General features: G+C 40.8%; 1 protein-coding gene across 1 annotated transcript; it reads right to left on the reverse strand.

Annotated features, from left to right (window-relative positions):
- Positions 1-11885: 11885 nt before the first annotated feature.
- LOC121788058 (protein GID8 homolog) lies at positions 11886-14523 on the reverse strand. The gene is made up of 6 exons (XM_042186917.1): positions 14375-14523; positions 13686-13845; positions 13477-13583; positions 13197-13328; positions 12926-13082; positions 11886-12171 (listed from the first exon to the last, which is right to left on the reverse strand). Exons 1-6 carry the CDS (start codon positions 14423-14425, stop codon positions 12050-12052), a joined length of 729 nt encoding a protein of 242 aa, XP_042042851.1. The 5' UTR covers positions 14426-14523; the 3' UTR covers positions 11886-12049.
- Positions 14524-20723: the final 6200 nt, after the last annotated feature.

The following is a 20723-nucleotide window of genomic DNA, read 5'->3' on the forward strand; positions in this document are numbered from 1 at the left end:
AGAAGGGAACAGAGAACAAGGTGGCTGACCACTTGAGTCGAATTTTCCAAGGGGAGACCGAGGAAGCAATACCAGATGCATTCCTCGAGGAACATTTGTATTATCTGGAAGGTTCGCCTAGACCTATCAGTTGGGAAGAGATAATGGCAGTGACGGGTCCATGAGATGCTGAAAAAGGAAAATGCCAGATAAACGCTGAGTCGTGGTTCGCAGACTTAGCAAATTACTTGGTTACCAGAGAAGTGCCTAGTTCCCAAGAAATTTCTCAGGCCCAGAAGATGAAATTGAAAAGCGAAGCCAAGTACTATTTTTGGGACGACCCGTATCTATGGAGGATGGGAGCTGACCAAGTAATTAGGAGATGTATTCCAGAGTGGGAACAAAGGGATGTGCTGAATCATTGCCACGCTCTAGCGTGTGGAGGTCACTTTGGACCGAGGAAGACCGCGAGGAAAGTGTTAGACAGCGGGTTTTACTGGCCTACATTGCATAAGGATGAGTTCGAATTCTGTCAGAATTGTGAAAGGTGTCAACAGACTAGGGAAATCTCCAAAAGAGATGAAATGCCGCAAGTCCCTGTGATCGTTTGTGAGATTTTCGACGTCTGGGGAATGGACTTCATGGGTCCATTTCCACCTTCATATGGGAAGGCATACATAATTGTGGCGGTGGATTATGTTTCGAAATGGATAGAGGCCAAGGCTACTACCTCTTGTGAAGCCGGTGAGGTGGCCAAATTCCTTAAGTCTAATATTTTTGGTAGGTATGGAGTGCCTAGGGCTGTTATTTCGGATCAAGGAACTCACTTCCGGAACCGAACGATTGAAGCTTTGATGAAAAAATATGGAGTCCACCACAGGTTGTCCACACCATATCATCCTCAGTCTAACGGCCAGGCGAAAATATCAAATAGGGAGATCAAAGCAATACTAGAGAAGACGGTGAATCCGTCAAGGAAAGACTGGAGTAAGGGGCTTGACGACGCATTATGGGCTTACAGGACAGCATATAAGACGCGCATTGGGATGTCTCCGTACAGGTTAGTGTTCGGAAAGATGTGCCACTTGCCAGTGGGACTGGAGCACAAGGCATACTGGGCGGTCAAGGAGATTAACATGAATCCTCGAGTTTGTGAGGAAGAGAAGAAATTGCAGCTCCAGGAGTTGGAAGAATTGAGGATTGAGTCTTACGAGTCCGCGATGTGGTACAAGGAAAAGACCAAGCTCTGGCATGATAAGAATCTCCGGACCAAGGAACTACAAGTTGGGCAGAAAGTTCTCCTGTTCCAGTCCAGGCTTAAGCTAATGCCTGGAAAGCTAAAGTCCAAGTGGATCGGACCATATACTATCATTGGCCTTCGCGTAAATGGAGCAGTAGAGATCCAAGGAGGTGCCTCGAATTCTGTGCCTTTCCTCGTCAACGGTCATCGTGTGAAGGTATTTCGGGATAACTCGGAGCTGTGTGTAGTGGATGAAGTGCCTCTACGCGCACTCTCTGATATCGCCTAACCGGTCTAGGAAGGAAGTGTTCTTGAAGAAATCCGGGTCAAGTAAATTGAGAAGTTTTTTTATCCATGCCCTGACCCAAGGAATCTCAAGAATACTTGAAAGAAAGTGTAAATATTTAATTGCTTTCCTTAAATCAAGAAAATCCAAACAAATCAGAAAAAATAATCTTCCAAAAATATTTTTGAAATCTCAGGCTCCTTAGGGAATTTTTCTTCATACTGTCATATCCTTGACCTGAGAATCTGGCGTTTCATTTTTAGTTTGATGTTTTTCTAAGTGTGATATTGCAGAGTATTCACATGGGGCAGGGAGTTGAGGAGTAAAATTTTGGAGGGAATTGGCACCGGTGCGAATTTCAAAAGGTAACTTTATGGGGAGGCGTACGGTCGCTCGCGTCACGCCTGCAACCGCCTGCAAAACCGTCCTCCCATACCTACAAGCTATAACCGTGCTTTCTCTTTTATTTTCCATATCATACTCACTCTCTCCACAAAAAATCCCCAAATTTCCTCTCTCAAATTCTCTCTCTAACCCTAATCAACAAATTTTTCTTCCAAGTTCTTGTGAATTCTACAGATTCCGCCATGGAGAACACACAAAACACAGGAAGCACCTCTGGATCTGCAGAATCTAACGCAGCGTCGTTCATGGCCGATCTATTGCAGAAACTTGGGGGGGCAGAGGAGGCGATGAAGGCGTTCGCCATGTTCACCACTATGATGGGGAAGACCACACCGGCCGCAACAACCACTGCACCACCGCCACCACAAGTTTCAGAGACTGCAAAACCCCAACTGGAGGCCGTACATTCGATGGCCGAACCAGCCACCAGTGTAGCAGGAACAACCGCCACAAAAGTACCTGAGGAGGAGGCGGATCTGGCTGCGGGTTTGGAGCTTTTGGCGGTCAGTGAACCAAGGTTAGACCATGTTTCTGAGAGGGAAACCTCTGCCATTACTGCTGTTGGTGTATCTGAGGGGGAAGCCCCTGTTCTTGCTGCTATTGATGTCGGTGAGAAAGAAACCTGTGTTGTGTCTGGAAGTGTGGCTGTTTTGTCTACTAGTAATCTTAAGGGGAAACCCCTGGTAATTGTGGGAGAATTTCGGAGAGGGATGAGGGCGACGAGGCCCTAATTTTCGAGAAAGCTATGGAGGGGGAAACCTTAGGAAAAGATGGGGGCGATGAGGCCCAAGTCTCTGTTGAAAACGATGATGAGGGGAGGACCCTTGAAAAGGTTGTGGGGACTGAGACCCACAATGGACAAGATTTGGTTGGGGTGGAAACCCCTGTTTATATCACAGGGGAAACCCCTTTGCTGTCTGAGGAGGGAGAAGCCCTCGTTACCGAAGACGTAGAGGAACCCGTCGACGACAGGGTAAATCTAGTCGTGGATTTGACTGATGTCCCGGAGGGGATGATTTCTCCGGTAAATGCAAGGGAATCCCGGAGACAAGCTCGTCGGAGCTTGATTGATGAAATTGATGACTCCGTCCAGCAGACGGAACGAGAAGCGCTGGGTCCAGAGACCGCAGCTTGTGAGCAGGACAACTCTCCTAGACCCAGTGGTGGGGAGAGTGATGAGGAAGAACGCCGCCAGGCGGCTGAAAGGAAAAGGAAGGGAAAGCAGGCCGCTCCTTCCTTGACCAAGAGATCGAAAGGAAAATCTGTTGAAAACTCTCTTCCTCCACCCGCAAAGGTCCCATATGCTGCCGAGTCTGATAGCCCTGCTGGATCTAGCGACTCCGAAGAGGAACTTGAAGAAGAGCTCAATTTCGAGCCTACAGAAGTCTGGTTGACCAAGGAATTACTGGATGCAATGAGGAAGTTCACTGATCCCAAGCGTGCAGCAACGTTTAAAGAGAAGAGTGCCCAGGGCAAGTATGCGAAGTCCGGAAAGAGATATGATCCCGCGGAGCTGAAGAAAATTACTTCCAACGTTGAATTCCGGGAGTACATCGACGCGATCGGTTTCGACTGGTTGCTGAAACACAGCTCTTTTGAGGTCCCAACAACATTAGTTCGTGAGTTTTTCTCGACCTTTCGCTTGAAGTCTACAACCGATATGGATGCCGACTCTATTACCTTCCGCCTTTTCAATAAGGAGCACGTGATGAGCATCCGAGAGTGGTCGCTCCGCATGGGGTTGTTATCGCGCACACAGGATGATGATGGCTTGTGGAATGACAGGATGGTGGGTCCGCCTAAGTTTACCCCAGGTTTCAAACCACAAAGTGCTTGGGAGTTCATAACTCACTCCAAGGTGGGTCAGTTTAAAACGAGTTGTTCGAAAGCCTCGCACATAGAGAACCGGATCCTGCGATTCGCTCAGACCTTCATAAGTTATAATCTGATGGGTACTGCAAACGCTGCTCTGACCACGACTGATCTCTACTTTACTTGGTGTATGGCCAAGGGAGTCTTTGTACACTTGGGCTATTGGCTAGCCCAGGCTTGCCATCAGATGGTCGCCACCCCTTCCAGACACATGTATACATGCCATCTCCTAGGGGCCTATCTGCAAACCAACGTGATACTAAAGATAGCCAAATCTTGCCGTGATGTGGAGATGTGCTTGCCCCCGGAAGTCTTTAATATCGATTACTTTTTTAACAAGGGGCTTTTATATATGCATGGGAAGGAGGTCTGTTATTATGAGGTCGGAAGTCCAGGTGAAGCAGGACCCAGAAAGTGTGGAGGCAGGAGCCAAGGTTGAAGTTGAAGAGATGAGAAAGGATATGGGATGGATGAGATCAGAAATCAAGATGGTTAGAGAATAGATTGTGGCCCTACAGGGTAATGAAAAGGACAGTGTCGATGTTAAGGACGTACGGAAAGAAGTTGCAGGAGTAAAAAAAGAAGTCGCAGGAGTGAGGAAGGAGGTAACCGAGGTAAGAATGGAAGTCGGGAAAGTCAGAGAGGAGATCGTGGCCCTCACGGGCCGTATTACTGATCTTGTGGCAACGTCGTCTAAGCACACTGAGAGGATAGCAGAGGGCGTCTCGCTGATGCTGATGATGGCGAAGTGGTTTAAAGAGAGGTTCCCCGAGGCACCGAAGTTGCTTCCTGGCCCTGGCAGCGCTTCTAAATCGCCAGAGCAAGGAAGTCTATCTCTCCAGAAGTCTTCCCAGCCGATGAAGCCTCTGACTGCCCCGTCCGCGGCTAAAACCTTGGCTGTGAAGAAAACAATCCCCAGACCAAGTGAGACAGAGAAATAGGTGCCGGACTCACCGGCGAAGAAGAAAGCTAGAGTGACCCAACCATCTGCCCCGCCCAAGTTTGGCTCCCGCGGGGGCCAGACCCCAAATTGATTCCCCCTAAACCAAGTAACTTTTCAATTTCTGTTTTTTTCTTTTCTTCTTCCTTTTATGTTTATGTTTGTCTGTGACCAGCATGCTCTATTTTGCATATATATGTTGCACCTTCCCACACTTAGCCCAATCCTTGGTCTAAGTGTGAGAAGGGGTTGTTCTGTTTTTGCATGCTTTGGTTTGTTTGTTGCGCCTTCTCCCATTTAGCAAGTTGTACGGTCTAAGTGTGAGAAGTTTGTTTTGTTTTATGCGCGTTGTTTGTTTCTTTTGTGTTGTTTGGTCTGTTTTGTGCTGTTCATACTTCTCTATTTCCCCACTTCACTAGGACAGCTTGGGGACAAGCTTGAGTGAAGTGGGAGGGGGAGGGAGTAAGTGCAGTATTTGTTTTTGTAAATAGGAGTCTTAGAGTCTCTAGGTCTAGCGTTTTTGTGTGTTGCATGAGCTAGTGAGATAATAAGGCAAGATTCCCTTAGTGAGGGCGATTGAAGATAGGATACATGTCAACTTTGATACATTTTTCCTTAATGAACTAAAAGCGGTCTGAATGAAGTAAGGACGATAGAGGACGCCTTAGCTGACCTAGTTGTGAAGCCCCACTATATAAATGTGAGTTATAAGCCTATACACTTTGAGCTAACATGTAAAAATGGGCTGCCACTTGATGCTTAGGAAGTAGAGTATAAAGGAGAAAAAATGGGTTATGGAGGTATAAGCTGGACGAAGTCCAGGAACTGGTGGTATAAGCTGGACGAAGTCCAGGGGAAAAAGGGATATATAGGAAAAAAAGAAGAAAAAAAAAGAAGAAAAAAATAAGGGCATAAAGCAATCGCAACCTGACCCAGAAAATCAATAAGGAGAAGGAGTAGTAGGAAGGAGAAACTCTCATAACCCGACGCATCAGTGGTGTAACTTTAACTTTGGAGCGTTTCGATCCTAACATCCCTGGTGAGGAATGAGTGATCGAGCGAACCTAACTGCTGGGGAATCAATGGGCTATCTTGACGAACTGACAGACCATTTAGGTAGAAGAAGGAATGGGGAGGATTTGAAGACTATAGACGATCAGATAGAACTTAAGCTTGTGGGGACGGTCGCCTAAAAGTTGAAACTAGTTCATGCTTATCTGTTGTGTTTTGTTTTTCTTTATGTGTTGTTTTCTTTTGTAAGTCTGTAGTTGTCTAGGTCTAGGAGTCAGTGCTTTGTTTGTGGAGTCATTCTTGGGAACCATGCATTGAAATTCGCCTTATTTCTTTTTCTTGTCTTTTATGCTTGAGGACAAGCATGGTTTAAGTGTGAACAGTTTGATAAGGCTAATTTCATGCATAGGTCTAGGGGATAAATTCGAGGATTTACTGGGTCTAACACACGTTTTAAGCGAGGTATGTAGAAGGATTTCGCCAGGTCCAGGAAAAGAAGAGGACAATCACATGTCCGAGGAAACTGGCGAAGAAATGAGGATTATGGAGGAAAATTGCAAGACGGAGGAAATCTCGGAGCCGAAGGGTAGAATGGAGATTTCTACGAAGGTTCTAGAAGATTAAGTCCGCGCCTATATAAAGAAGGAAGCATGCATTCTGGAGGGACCTTCTCGGTGGAGGCCTCATTAACAGTCTGTGGCTCGTAGCTCACTTTTCTTTTATACACTTGGGTTCTTTAGAGGGAAATTCGGGTGGTTTGCGTTTTGGGTTCACTTTTCGCTTTCTCGTATTTCAGTTAGGTTGTAACACCGTCCTGCCGAGGGCGAAGAAACAAGTTCCATTTTATTTTTCTCGTATTTTGTGGATTTCACCGAGCTTCGCTGTTCGAAGCTCGGCCCTCTGTTTTTACCAAATATTTCTGTGTTTAATGCAAGTTTAATTTTCTGTCTTGTCGTTGATGTTGATCTCTGATTTCACTTCTGTGATTTTCCGGAGTTTGAGTTAGTTTTCTTGTGTTGGATGCGTTTCGCAATTGTTCTCTGAATCTGTGCAGAGTAATGGCTTGATCGGGTTGATCAGAGTTTGTTGGTGGTTGAATCGGAGGTTTGAATTTGGTATTGTAGCTGAGTTGAGTGGAATCGTTTGAATTCGGTGTTGATCGGTTTAGATCTGTTGGATCGAAAGTTATGGAGTTGATTGAGGTTGTTGTTTGGATCGGATCACTTGGATCCGGAGTGGATTAAGCATCCGACGTGAATCTGAGCAGAGTTGGTTTAAATTTATGCCTAGCCTTCGTGTTTTCATTTCATACTGTCTAGTATATGTAGATCATTGTTATTTCCGGTTGTTGCAAGTTTCCGACGACCCAACTTTTATATTCTGTTCGAATCTAGGTACGTGCTCTGTTTTCTCCATCTTCGTGTTTGATTCAGTTAAAAGAATGCACGTCGTTGTTAGTTAGAGTTTCAGTTTGTTATTTGCAGCTTTTCTGCCGTACTTGCTAATTCTGGAATTATGGTCCCCACTGTTATATGCTTTCTGTCTGCTTTTATTAGGTAGCCATTTACACGGTCTAGGAAGTAAATTTAATATCCTGTAGTCTTGATGATGTTTTGATCTCAGCATGTTTACAGTTTCCTGGGTCTAGTGTGTACATTTCTTGCCTAGGTCTAGTCGTAGTTAAACCTCAACCCAGTTTGCGTGGCAGCAGCTGCCCTTGTCCATAGTTTATAAATGCTTTCTTACGTGTTCATCTTCGTGGGATCGACCCCTGCTTCTCTATACTAAATCATAGTATTCGGGTTGAGGGATCTTTGAAGGGGAGTGTAGTGTGCCCAACGACTTGAGTTCCTAGACCAAGTGATCTAGTGGATTCATAGGACTTTTGCTACACACAGCAGCACATCCCTCGAACTTCAGCATCCATCCCTTAACAAAAGCAAACTGTTAGTTGAATCAATCACAATAAAATTACGAGCATGAGGCAAGTCGAACCTGCAGCAAAGTGGTCCGCGGAGGTCATTGCAGACTGTGTAGCCCGAGAACCGATTAACGTAAGCCTGCCATGGTTTCGAAGTATAAGATGTTGCAAAGCTGCACCCTTCTATGAGACTTTGCCATGATTTACAAACGCACTGTTGGAATGGAAAAAATAATAAAAATAATTAAACTTGATTTTTGTAGTAGAATTATGTAGATATGATAAATATCTAGATATAGATCTAGATATTATCTAGTAAATATCTAGAAATAGAATATTAAAGAGTGGAGTAAAGAATTATAGAATTACTAAGGGATGTGGATTAGAGAATTATAGAATTACTAAGAGATGCCGATAAATAGAGGAGAGTTGTATCATTTGGAATAAGTTGAGAAAGTTTGATAAATAAAGAGTTTCTAGTTTCCCCACATCACCTCTCCAGCGACGTTTGGGAGATCGTGGAGAGTGGCTACGAGGAGCCGCAAGATGAGACCGGTCTATCCCATAGATTGCGAGATGTGAGAAAGAGAGACAAGAAAGAGAGACAAGAAGGCTCTCTATCTCTCATCTACCAAGCTCTAGGACACGATTTCGAGAAGATCTCGAGTGCAAGCACCACCAAAGAAGCGTGGAAGAAGCTCCAAATCTCGTATGTTGGTGCAGAACGAGTAAAGAAAGTACGTCTTGCGATCGTGGATAGTGGTTACGAGGAGCCGCAAGATGAGACCGGTCTATCCCATAGATTGCGAGATGTGAGAAAGAGAGACAAGAAGGCTCTCTATCTCATCTACCAAGCTCTAGTACGACGATTTCGAGAAGATCTCGAGTGCAAGCACCGCCAAAGAAGCATGGAAGAAGCTCCAAATCTCGTATGTTGGTGCAGAACGAGTAAAGAAAGTACGTCGTGCGATCATTTATTATATCTGAAAAGAGGACGTCGTGCGATCATTTATTATATCTGAAAAGAGGGTGGAGAGCGCTTGTTAGTGCTAATAATTGGGCCGCAGGAGATATTGTAGTTTGCTCAGCGCAACACATCAAATCCAACATAGCAGAGCGGTCGTAGCTGCAGTAGAGGTTCAAGAAGTAGCGGTCGTAACCGGAGAAGAAAATCAGGATGTAGCAGTGGTAGGTTCGCTGCTGTAGAAGAAGATGAATGAAGGATGAGGCTTGTTCTTGTTTTCGGGACATGTTCTGGATTTTGATTCAACTTCCTAAAGTTGTTCTTATTTTTTTACTTATGGATGTGCCCCTTCTCTTTTTTTTTAATTTCTTGATTCAACTTCCTGAAATTGTTTTTTTTTTACGTTTTTTGGATGTGCCCCTTCTCTTTTTTTTAGTTTTACTTTACTTTAGAGTGTCCACTATAAGGCGTACACGTCCCCAATAGCCCCGCCATCTTTTTTGTCCATAGCCTCAGTTTTTTTGTCCGCGACAAAAAAAAGGTTTCCGCCACTATAGGCAGACACTTCCAATAGACCCGAAATTTTATAATCAATTTTCATTTAAATTTTTTCCTTTAGTTTTAAAATCATCAGAATTTAAATAATTATAAAACGAGGTAATTGGGAGCGAATATTCGTTGTATTTGAAACGGTAAAATTATACAACGAACATTTAAAACAAAATACAAATAAAAATGTCGCCACCGTCTAATCGGTGGTGGAGTCGGATTCCTCCTCTTCTTCTCCGTCTCCCTCGCTGCCGCTGTCCGCCCCTGCCCCAGGACCCTCATCAGCCAAGCGTAGACGGCGCTGGATCCGACTTATGAGTTTCAAGCATATATCCTTGATGAACGGGTCGGTTGCAGCCTCGTATTTGCTGCAGACTTCATGCAGTTGGTGCATCAACTGCACATCTAGGTTCTCCTTCAAGACCTCGCTGGCAACAGGGACCTGTGCGGCGGTATAGGGGCGGGCTGCGGGGTGCGCGATCCAGACGCGGCCGACGATCGGCGGGAGGAAATTCCAGTCTCTCTAGTGCGTCGGATAGAGGTTTGTTGTCCCGGAGGGCGTGCGCGCCTAGAGTGTGTAGCGGAGGGCTGTTCCGCTTGCTCGTCGTTCAGGTCGAATGATTGCGAGCCGTTGCTGTAGTCCCCGACAATGTTGTGTCTAGTACGCTTCGGCCCAGGAGCTCCAGCCTGCTCTTACGCATAGATGGCCTTGAATTTCAGACAGTGCTCGAGAACTTGATACTCCTCCCACATTGTGAACTTCGGCCAGCCCTCCGTGTTGTATTGGCCCATGGACAGTGCCTTCACGTCGGCTTCGCTTCGGCCACTCTTAGGATCGAGCAGGTTGTTCTGGTATATGCCCGTGAACCGCTTGGTGGCCGGCAGAATCCTAGACCACCTTTTGCGGACATGTTCTCCGTCACGCCGTTTGGCGCCTCGAGGTTTGAACTCGTTGTATGCCAACAGGACGCGCTTCCAAAAGCTCCCCTCGGTCTGATCGGTGCCCACTATGGGGTCCGATGTGACGGCATCCCACGTCCTCGCCACAGCAAAGGACTCCGCTTTGGTGTAGTGCGTGCCCCGTTTGTGTCCGGCTTCCGGCGCCACTGCCATCGCCGCCGCCCCTCCAGACGCGGCTGCCCGAGCCGCCGTCGCTGCCACTGCCATTGCTTCCACCTGCCGTATCCGGTACGCCGGAACTGAGCAGACCCATCATGGTATCCAGTGCGTCTTGATCTGCTTCGGTGAAAGGAGATTGGCTGGATTGGAAAGGGGTCTCCGGACGCGCCTGGTTAAGCGCATCGAGGTTAGGTCTGTAATCTCCAAACGCCGAGCGACTCAGATTCCGCTGAAAAGGTTGGGGCGTGGGAGAAGACCTCCACGGCTGAGAAGGAGGAGGAGTTGGACTCGATGCCCACGGCGGGGGAGATTGACTCCAACTCCATGGCTGGGATGGAGAGCCGCCATATCCCGACGGCTGAGAAGGATAGCCCTCCATATCCCGACGGCTGAGAAGGGTAGCCACCATATCCCGACGGCTGTGAAGGATTGCCGCCATATCTCGATTCGTGCGAGCCGGGTGATTCGTCGTCTCCACCGTGCATTTTTAGATAGTGAAAGTGTAGATAGTGAATGAATGGAGAGTGTGTGAAAAGGGTGTAAAATGGGTGGTGGAGGAGTGGTATTTATAGGGTTAATTTTCGAAAAAAAAAATCGGAAGGGGGCGCCCGGCGCGTCCTCGCACATTTCTCGCCGAATGCCCATCCGCCCCGTTTTTTTCGTCCGCGCGGGGCTGACGTCGCACACACTATGGACCGCCCCGCCGTCGCCCCCGCCGGGGCTATAGCCACGCCGGTATTATAGTGGACACTCTTATCCCCCATCATTTACACAATACATTCACATTAATTGAATCAAATTATTTGTCATATCAAGATCTCATATAAATTTTCGTCAAAGTTAATAAAATGAGTAATTATTAAATTAATATATGAAAATAGAATTCATGTTTCACTACTTTTTCAACTTATTTTTTATTACATTTCTTAAAATTTATCTCAAATTAAATGGTGATAAATTTTTAAGAACGGGAGGATCGAGTAGTGTCCAATGATGTTCAATTAATGTGACGATGTGGTAAATAACATGATCCCATTGAAAACATGTGAGATGTGACCATGCGAATGAATTTGATTTTGGACTACCAGTTGAAATTATAATAAATTATAGTGTTCAATTAATGATGCTCAACTAATTACTAGTAATGAATTAACTCGTAGTAAATTTTTTATTGTTGTTCATTCATGAAACTATTTTTCGGTGGATAGAGGGAGAATATTTTTATCATTCTTACAGCTTGTAACTGTCCCCGCCTACACTATGCTCAAATAAATAATTTATCCGACATGTATTCCCTTCGTCCCTCGCTTCGAAAGATACCCCTCTGTCCCATTAAAAATAAAACATTTCTAAAAATAAAAATAATATTCTCTCTACTTTTTCTTCTCTCTTATTTTACTCACTCTTCCTTAACTCACAAAACAACACTACATAAATAGTATAAAAGCATGTGTTGCGAAAGAGCACAGATGTGACTGTTGTGCTCTTGCGAAGAGCAAAAAATAAAAAATGAATATAACTGTGTCCGAGCCCACATCCGTGCTCTTGGAGAAGAGCACGAATGTGAATGCTCTAACCACACTAAGTGAGATAACTAAATTGAAGGGGCAAATGTAACATTACATATATTGCTTTGAGAACAAAGAGGGTGAAGTTAATACAAGAAATCACAGTAGAATATACATGAGCAAATGAGCACACAATCATCCATTCATTCCTATGAAATAACCTCACCGCTTCCATGTAACCACACCAAATGTACATCAAACAACTGAGTCTTCCAAAGCTGCAGTAGATATGTCGTTTATTCGAGGATACGAGGCTTTCTTGTCTAGCTGGTTTTGCACCCATATCAACATTTTCAATAAGCTCGGCAGCTTTGGATCTGTAGAATCATCGTGCAACACTGGTTAGACTTTGCAATTTTATGCACTATCATATCCACTCAATAACATCACTTCCTCAAAATGGAAAAACAAACTTTCCTCCAAAAAGCAAGACAACGATAAGTAAACATTATAAGCTGGAAAGATATGCACAAAGACAAAATAATGTATTTTGCGAGGTTTCAAATTTAAAATTTCTTTGAACGTATAAAAAAGCTGAAAGCAAGCATAATACTTTTTCCTCAACTCAGCTGAACTAGTGTTAGCAAAGTTTCATCAGAAAAAGGCAAAAAGCATAGGCAAGCTGCATTTCAGTTTAATGCAGGACCAACTTTCATATCAGAATCTGATAGTTGCAAAAAAGAACATAAAAAGACCGTAGTGATAATTAAAATATGAGCTTAAATTACTAACTAGTCAAAGTTGAGATGCATTCCGACAAGGTAGTATTTTAAATGAACAGCTATCATCATCCCAACACTGAAAGTGTGCAAGCAATCAACATTAGTAGAATATCCAGCATAATTAATAGTACTCCCTCCGTCCCCTAAAATAGGAACTATTGAAACGGCACAAGTTTCAATGCAAAATTGGTAAAGTAAGAGAGAGATAGAAAGGAAAGTGCGTTAGTGGAAAATGGGTCCCACCTCAGAAAGACTTGGTAATAATATGGAGTTATTATGAACTAGATTTGACATAGTAGAAAATATCATACATCTTCTACTTGTAACTGCATGCAGCCGAAGAACTAACCTTTTTCGTGACTTTGACTGGTAAGAATAGCTGCATTGACCTCAGTGGCAGTCTTCAGCCGTTGGGATATATCGAGCAGCTCACTAACAGGACAGTTGGCCACATCTTCAAAAGCAAGCAATGCAACGGTCCTTTCCAACTCCTCCAAAAAGCTTTGCTGCAATTACAGATATTTAAATTTAAATCAATGTAAAATGTATGATTCCTGTGCAAGGAAAGAATAAAAAACAGAATAAGGTTATACAAAGTTTTAAACCAATTAAATAAGTACATTTTCCTCTCCTCTGGGGGCAAGTTCCTCTTGCGCAAATTCTAAAGCTGCCTCAACCTTCCCATTCCTGATTAACTCTATCATTCGCTGCTGTTGGAGATGAAAAAAGAGGAGGGGATTTGTATCCAATATCTGCAAGAAAAACAATCAATTTTATCTACAAGATATTAAAGCAAACCAAGATTGTAATATTATAAGATAGCTTATAGCGATAAATGTCACTATCGTCCTCTAGTTCTATTTTCACACGAAGGAGAGAACAAAGAAAAAATATTCGCACCTCAGGGTTCAAATCGTTAACCTTCTCGATAGCATCCTCCACATTACCACTCTGCACAGCTTTCTTAACTGCCATACGATCAGTAATTGTTGCAAGATCTATCTCCGCTATTTACTAATAAGGAAATCCATATATTCTTAAAACTACAGACAAATCATGTAAACACAGAGATAAAGAAAATTGGGCACTGAAAATTTCAAAGAGGATACGCTCTGTCCCAGATTCAAGTCGAAATTTTTCAGCAACTTCCACATAACCCTCAGTAACAAGAAAGTTCATAACCAATTTATTCATATCATCTCTTCTAACTTTAACATCATTAAGTTTTTTCTCCCATTCTACTCTGGTTATAACTTTCTTCGAGGTAGCCTGCACAGTGCAAAACAATTAGACAAGTAAAAGGCATTGGAACAAACAAGTTTATGTAACAGCATAGGAGCAAACAAATTAAAAGCCCATTAATTACAGAAATGATGAACTAACAAGTTCATGAGGTGGATTTCCAAGTTGCAGGTTAAATTCAATTTAACACATTCATCATAATACACAAAACCAACCATAATCCAATCCCTAAAAGAGGCTATTTCTTCACATTCTTAAATAAGAAAAAGCAAATATTTTCCACAAAGAAACCTAGTTGAACCGAATCTTTATAAAAACAGTGCAATAAAATTCCCAAAATTAAAACTAAAATTGAATAAGAAATGCCACTCAAAATCAATTTGCAAACACCCGCATCATGCCCTGTTGATTAAATCGAACATCATATGAATCCAAAGGAACAATTGTGATGAACAAGGGGCACAGATTAAACCCAAATACTGATACCGAAAAGCGAATCTTCAACAATTCGAGATAAATCACTTTTCTTGGGCGAGGGGAGAGAGAGTTTATTTACCATAGCTTGGATTTCAGCGAGTTCGCGAATGACAATCCAAAACAATGACATCAGTATTAAACACCAGCGCTGTCCACGCCTTCAGCTGCCATTAGTAAAAAAGATAGGGTACAGTAACCCTAATTTTTTCGCCAAATTACCTTCGTAACAAAAACCATTCCACTCACTGTTACTGTTACTGTTACTGTTACTGTTAATGTTAATTACAGTATTTGTTTAGAAAAGTTGATAAAATGCCATAAACAAGCCACTAAATTACTGATAAATATCTGGTACGGGTATCTAGAGTGGTTTTTGTGTGATACTATATTATTATTATTATTATTATTATTATTATTATTATTATTCTCTCTGTCTCACCTTTTGACACATTTTTCTTTTTGGATGTATAATTTTTGCTACTTTTGTTACTCTCTTTTACTTTATTATTTATATTTTACTCACAAAGCAATATTAGATAAACTATTTAGAGTGGGACATGGGAAGTATTAAAGAGCAAGACTAATATGGGTTCATCAAAGTTATAGTAGGGTGGTTTGCTTAAGTTTTCCAATTATTTAATGAATGATTTTTTGTTGATTTATCGAGTTTTATTTACTGTGCATATCTTAGTTTTTTTTTTGTTAATGTACGCCTAGTTTGTGTTTCTGAATGTACGCTTATTATGGTACTCTCTCGTTCCTAGTTGAGTCATTTTTTATTTTGAGAAATTTTCTCATAATTGAGTCATTACCATACATAATATAATGTTACACTTTTTCTCACTTTTACTTTACTCTCTCTTACTATTTTACTCTCTTTTATTTTATTCACTTTATATTCTATTCTTTCTACTTTTTTTCTCCCTTACTTTTTATCGGTCTACTTAACACACTAAACATTCATTACACTCCATGTTGAAATGTTCGGCCTCAACTATGAGGGAACGGAGAGAGTAGTATTTGCTTAATATCCAACCAACATCCACCCCCGTGTGATGTACGACCCTAACATTTTTTAGGAACAAATAAGAAGAACGAATGAAAAAATAAAATACGACAAAATAAGGTAATAACTTCTTAATGAAAGGTATAGGCAACTGCAATGAGCAAAAGAGACATAAAAACTCAATACTGTTTGAAATAACTAAAATAAAGAAACTAAAGTTCATAAATTTTGGAAAACCTTCTTGTACACAACATTAAGAGTAGTATCATTGTCTACACCATCAATTTCATCATTACAAACTAAAATCTTCAATCATTCATGACTTGTAACTCTTGATACAACAACATACAATTGTCCATGACATAAACACATTTCTTCAAATATAATTCAACATTAGCAAGTGATTGATCTTGACTTTTGTTAATAGTCAGTGCATACGATACGATCAAAGGGAACTGACGTTGCTGAAACTTGAATGACAACTTCATATCAGAAGGTGTTAAAGACATCATATGAATCAAAACTTTATGACCAACACTGTGACCACTTAAAACTTTCTCCTCAAAAACATGATCACCGAGATGTGTAATTATTAACCTATTACCATTACACAATCCATTCGAATGATCAGCGTTCCTTAACGATATCACAAGAACCACCAACCTTCAAAAGCAATTCATGATTATGAAAGCCAGATGACATCAAGTTATTTAGAAATTCAACTGATGTATCTTAGCAAAATCATTGGAGATTGTATCGGACTAAGATATACTATCAGAGCATCCTGGAGTTATGTCGTGCCCATCAGTCATCTTAGCAACTAATATCATAAAGATGGAAAAAGAGGTGCCAAGTCCCATGACTGTCATATTTCAAGGCGGAAACCATAGGAGATTCATCTCATATAATAAGCTATGCTTTAACAATCAACTTAACAAGATGTACTTCAAGGTTTTTGTATACAAGTAGAATCCTCATTGACATTAACAGAAACTTTAAACCGAGAATGAGCTGTTCTACCACCAAGCAATAAGAGAGAAGCTATACCACTAGAAACAACATTCAAAACAATTTCACCTTTTCATCGAATTCCAGCAGATAATGACTTCCATATAAAAGTTTTCAGAGTACCACCATAACCATAAATGAAATACATTCCTCCTAAATTTGAATTAACAGAAGCCAAAATTGTGTCATGGACATATAGTTGCTTCTCAATAAACTTCGCAATTAAAGATTAAAATGACTTTTTACAAAAAATACAACATAAGGTATGTTAGAACTCACCTTATTGATGAATTAGCTCTTCATAAGCTACAAAATATTTTTGGTAGTAGAATTCTTTAATTTCCTCATTTCATTAACTTGAACAATTATGGCTGCAAAAAGTGATTAATCTTAGGACATAATACAACTGATAAACAATATGTTATCCTAGACTTGTAGTACATCATTAGAAGACATTAGAAATGGTTTCATGTATAGATCTAAATAGTTGCTAAAAATAAGAAACATAAAAAACACAACTTAAGCAAATTGAGAAAAAAATTATTGATTCTAGTTCTGTTTTATTTAGATTTTGATGGTTTTATTAGGAAACTGAAACATATTAGATGTTCCTCTTGAATGGTGTTGGTGATATAATGCATCTTTCTTTTTTCCTGTTTCAATTGGATCCTTATGGTTTTATAAGGAAACTGGAATATATTAGTTGTTCCCCTGGAATGGAAAACATGTTGGTGATCTAATGCATCTTTTTATGTATCATTATTGATAAAACTATTTGTTAACCTGTTTTATTTATGGAATAAGATGGTTGCAGTTGCTTTTATTTGTAAAAATCCTGATCTATGTCATTCTTATCTTTTATTTATGGAGTGGGCTGGTTTTTGTTAGAAAACCTAATAATTTTTTTTAAAAGATTAGAATTGGAACATAAAATGATTATGGTCTTAAACATAACAACATAATCTAACTTTTTTCATAACATAGTACTATGGAGGTGAAACTTAATTCTTATTCTAGGTAATAAGAGTTATTAAATGTCCAAGTCCATAAAACTACTCACAGCTTCATATGCTAATACTAACACTTATTACAACTAACAAACAAAACCTAAAACGGATATTAAACTAAACTAATACAAAGAATAAAAGAAGACATCCACAAAATCATAAGACAACTGATGAATCTTCAAATAATCCAATCTTAAGATAAATGTAGAATCATAAGGAGATACTCAACCATACTCCAAAGACAAAGAGGAAAAGGAACTTTACTTGGTTTCCTTCAAAGACTTAAATAATAAATTGAATGGTAAAGACAACTACAATGAGCAAAAGTAATTTGTATTACTCCCTTCATTTCAACTAAGATGACACACTTTTCTTTTTATTTTGTCACAATTAAGATAACATATTTACTTGGTTTCTCTTTCCAATTAAATATTCAACTTTCTTCCATTCTCCGTTTAATATTTACACCCACTCTTTCTCTCTCCAATTAACTACATTAACAAACAACTCCTAAAAGTCCATACCAGCTAACAAATGTGTCATGTTAGTCGGGACGGGAGAGTAGTATTCTAGTCATAAAAAACCTCTTTAACTTCCCAACGTTTCAGATTCTATAAAGAATCAACAATATCTCACTTGAGGGTTGGTTTAAGTTGCCCATAAAAACATAATGTAGGATATAAGTAATCTGTATTAATATTCTGGTATTAATATATTTGTATACAAATATAAAAAAATATTAAAATCAGAACTTATTGTTATATAGTATATCTCACATGAGGGTTGGTTTAAGTAGACCATTATAACATCATGTAGGATATAAGTAATTTGTATTACCATTTTAATTTCAATAGGATATGAGTAATCGGTATTAGTATTCTAGTGATATTAACAAATTTAGAAATTCATGATTATGATTACCAGATGACATCAAGTTATTTAGAAATTCAACGGATGTATCTTAGCAAAATCATTGGAGATTGTATCGGACTAGGATATTGAAGGGATTGGCAGCGGAAGCGTACATTAATCAATTACATAATAATTTTGATCTATTTAGCAAATTATTTAGACAAATTCTATTCACACAATTATCTCATGTATCATGCTAATAACTTGAATTAAATCATGCTTTGGCGTAATTGAAACCTAAAACATGCTTTCTACGGATTAGCCATTTTATTTTGGGGATTCTCCAAAGCCATTTTATTTTGGGGATTCTCCAAAGAATCGAAGATGGCTAGCGCCTTCTCCACGTGAAGATGTTGAGTACTAGACCACGGATCTCCTGACTGGTTCCCGGACTGTATGCTGATATCAATGTGGGTTGATCTCACCAGAATACTAGGACTTAAATAAAGAAGACAAAAATTCTATCTCAGCCGAGGAGAAATTTTCATCCCCTATAGGTATTAGGAAAGGGACGAAATTTTGTGCAAGAATTAATTGTATTTTTATCTCATTTATTCTCCTATTTATATTAAGTCACATATTGAGCCCAGTTAGAGATCTATGGAAGATTTTGGATATGGCCTCCCCCAATTAATTTTTTACTAATTAAATTGAATCCACCGTTTAAGAACATCCACATTTATCTGAAACGGTATATTTTGTAAGAATGCATAATGTTTCTTTAGGGTTCAGTTCCTTCAAATTAACCTTTTTGGAATTCTGTCATTTAAATCACACATTGAAAAATATGGTTTCTTTAGGGTTCAGTTCCATTAGAATAAACTCTTCTTTAGGGTTCTGCCATTTAAATATCAGATTCATCTATAGCGAATATTTTATAATATTTATTTGAAAATTGCAATAATGTTTTATGATATTTATAAAATAATGTTCCCTCATAAACCATGAATGACATTTTTGCAGTTTTTTCCAAAAGTGTCCTTTCATATTTATATTTATATAGATCTAGATGTCTTTTTAACTTGGAAGAGCATAACTTATATATGAAACATTACAACTAGAAGCGTGTGAAGTTATAGTCTTAAGCAGGGATGTCAGTGTAGTCTCCATCCCGTGAGCTAGTCCGAATAGCTGCTAAATTTAGAGGGTTAGAGTTGGAAATTTCTAGCACGATAAAAGAATAACCCGATTAGCGGTGGGGCAGTTCTTCCATTTCCAATGCATACAATCTATGTTGCCAACATTCCGGGAAACCCATGCACCGTCCCGTGCATATCCATCAGAGCCTGTCAGTTTTTGGGGGTAGGCTTTCGAAGATACCTCTCCCCGAATATGTGAATGACGCCCAGACAAAAAAGCTGCAGACACTCGCGAGTAGTCGTCTCACCAATGTGGAGGTACTCGTCGAACATGTAGGCCACGCCTTCGTAGTCCAACTGCCAGATTGCAGCAGTGCATTTCTGTATAGGCGAGTGACCGGGCCTACCACTCGCATCCTCCCTAAATCGGAAATACTTGTACCAACGCTCTAATGCGTTCACGATACTCATAAATAGCGGGCGGTGCATCCTAAAACGACGCGGGAAAAGGTCTCACCAAACCGCGGCTCCTCGGCAAAGTAGTCGTTGTTGGTGGATACCGATGTGATCGCGGGGCACTATGGTTCGATGATGGATAGGGCGAGGGACCGCCGGCTGTTGTTGCTGTTGTAGCTGCTAGCGCAAGTGCTAGTTCACCTACCGATTTATCTCCGCGGACGTATAGGCTCGCAATTATTCGTTAATTCGTCGCGATTCGTTAGTAGCCCAACCACTAGCCATTTTTTGATCCACAGAGAAATGTAAAGAGAAAGAAGAGAAACTCGTTAATACAAGTGGTGCGAATGAAATAAAGTGCAACGAGACATATATATATAGAGTTAAAAAAATGAAAAATAGCGTTAGCCGATCGCTCGTCCGTCGTGTCGCCACAATAGCGGACGAGCGATCGGCTAACGAACGACCCCCCGCGGACGACCGCTTGTCCTACTCGTTTGTCCGTCCCGCTTTCGCCGACTCCAATAGCGGACGAACGGGACCCCGAGCCACTAGCCGGGCGTTCGTCCGCCCGTTTATCCTATATTGTGGTTGCTCTAAATCAAAATTTGATTTTGACACTACAAAATATCAGGTAACTTATATTCAGTTGGCAAAGATTTCATACGACAATAGCAAACCGAGAGGTAAAAAAATGTTGCAAAATTAAAATATTCCCTCCGTCCCGCACTACTCGCACTTATTTCCTTTTTGGGCGTCCCAAGTTACTTGCACTCTTTCCATTTTTAGTAAAAAATTTCACCTACAGCCGTCATTTTTGACTTTCCTATACACTCATTCCTTAATCTCCGAGCCAAAAGGAAATGAGCGAGTAGCCCGGGACGGAGGGAGTATTAATTCACATACTTCCTCCATTCCAAGGGAATTGAGATATTTTTTTGACACGGAATTTAAGAAATT

Source organism: Salvia splendens, chromosome 22, assembly GCF_004379255.2.
Source record: "Salvia splendens isolate huo1 chromosome 22, SspV2, whole genome shotgun sequence".
In the NCBI taxonomy this organism is placed as follows: domain Eukaryota; kingdom Viridiplantae; phylum Streptophyta; class Magnoliopsida; order Lamiales; family Lamiaceae; genus Salvia; species Salvia splendens.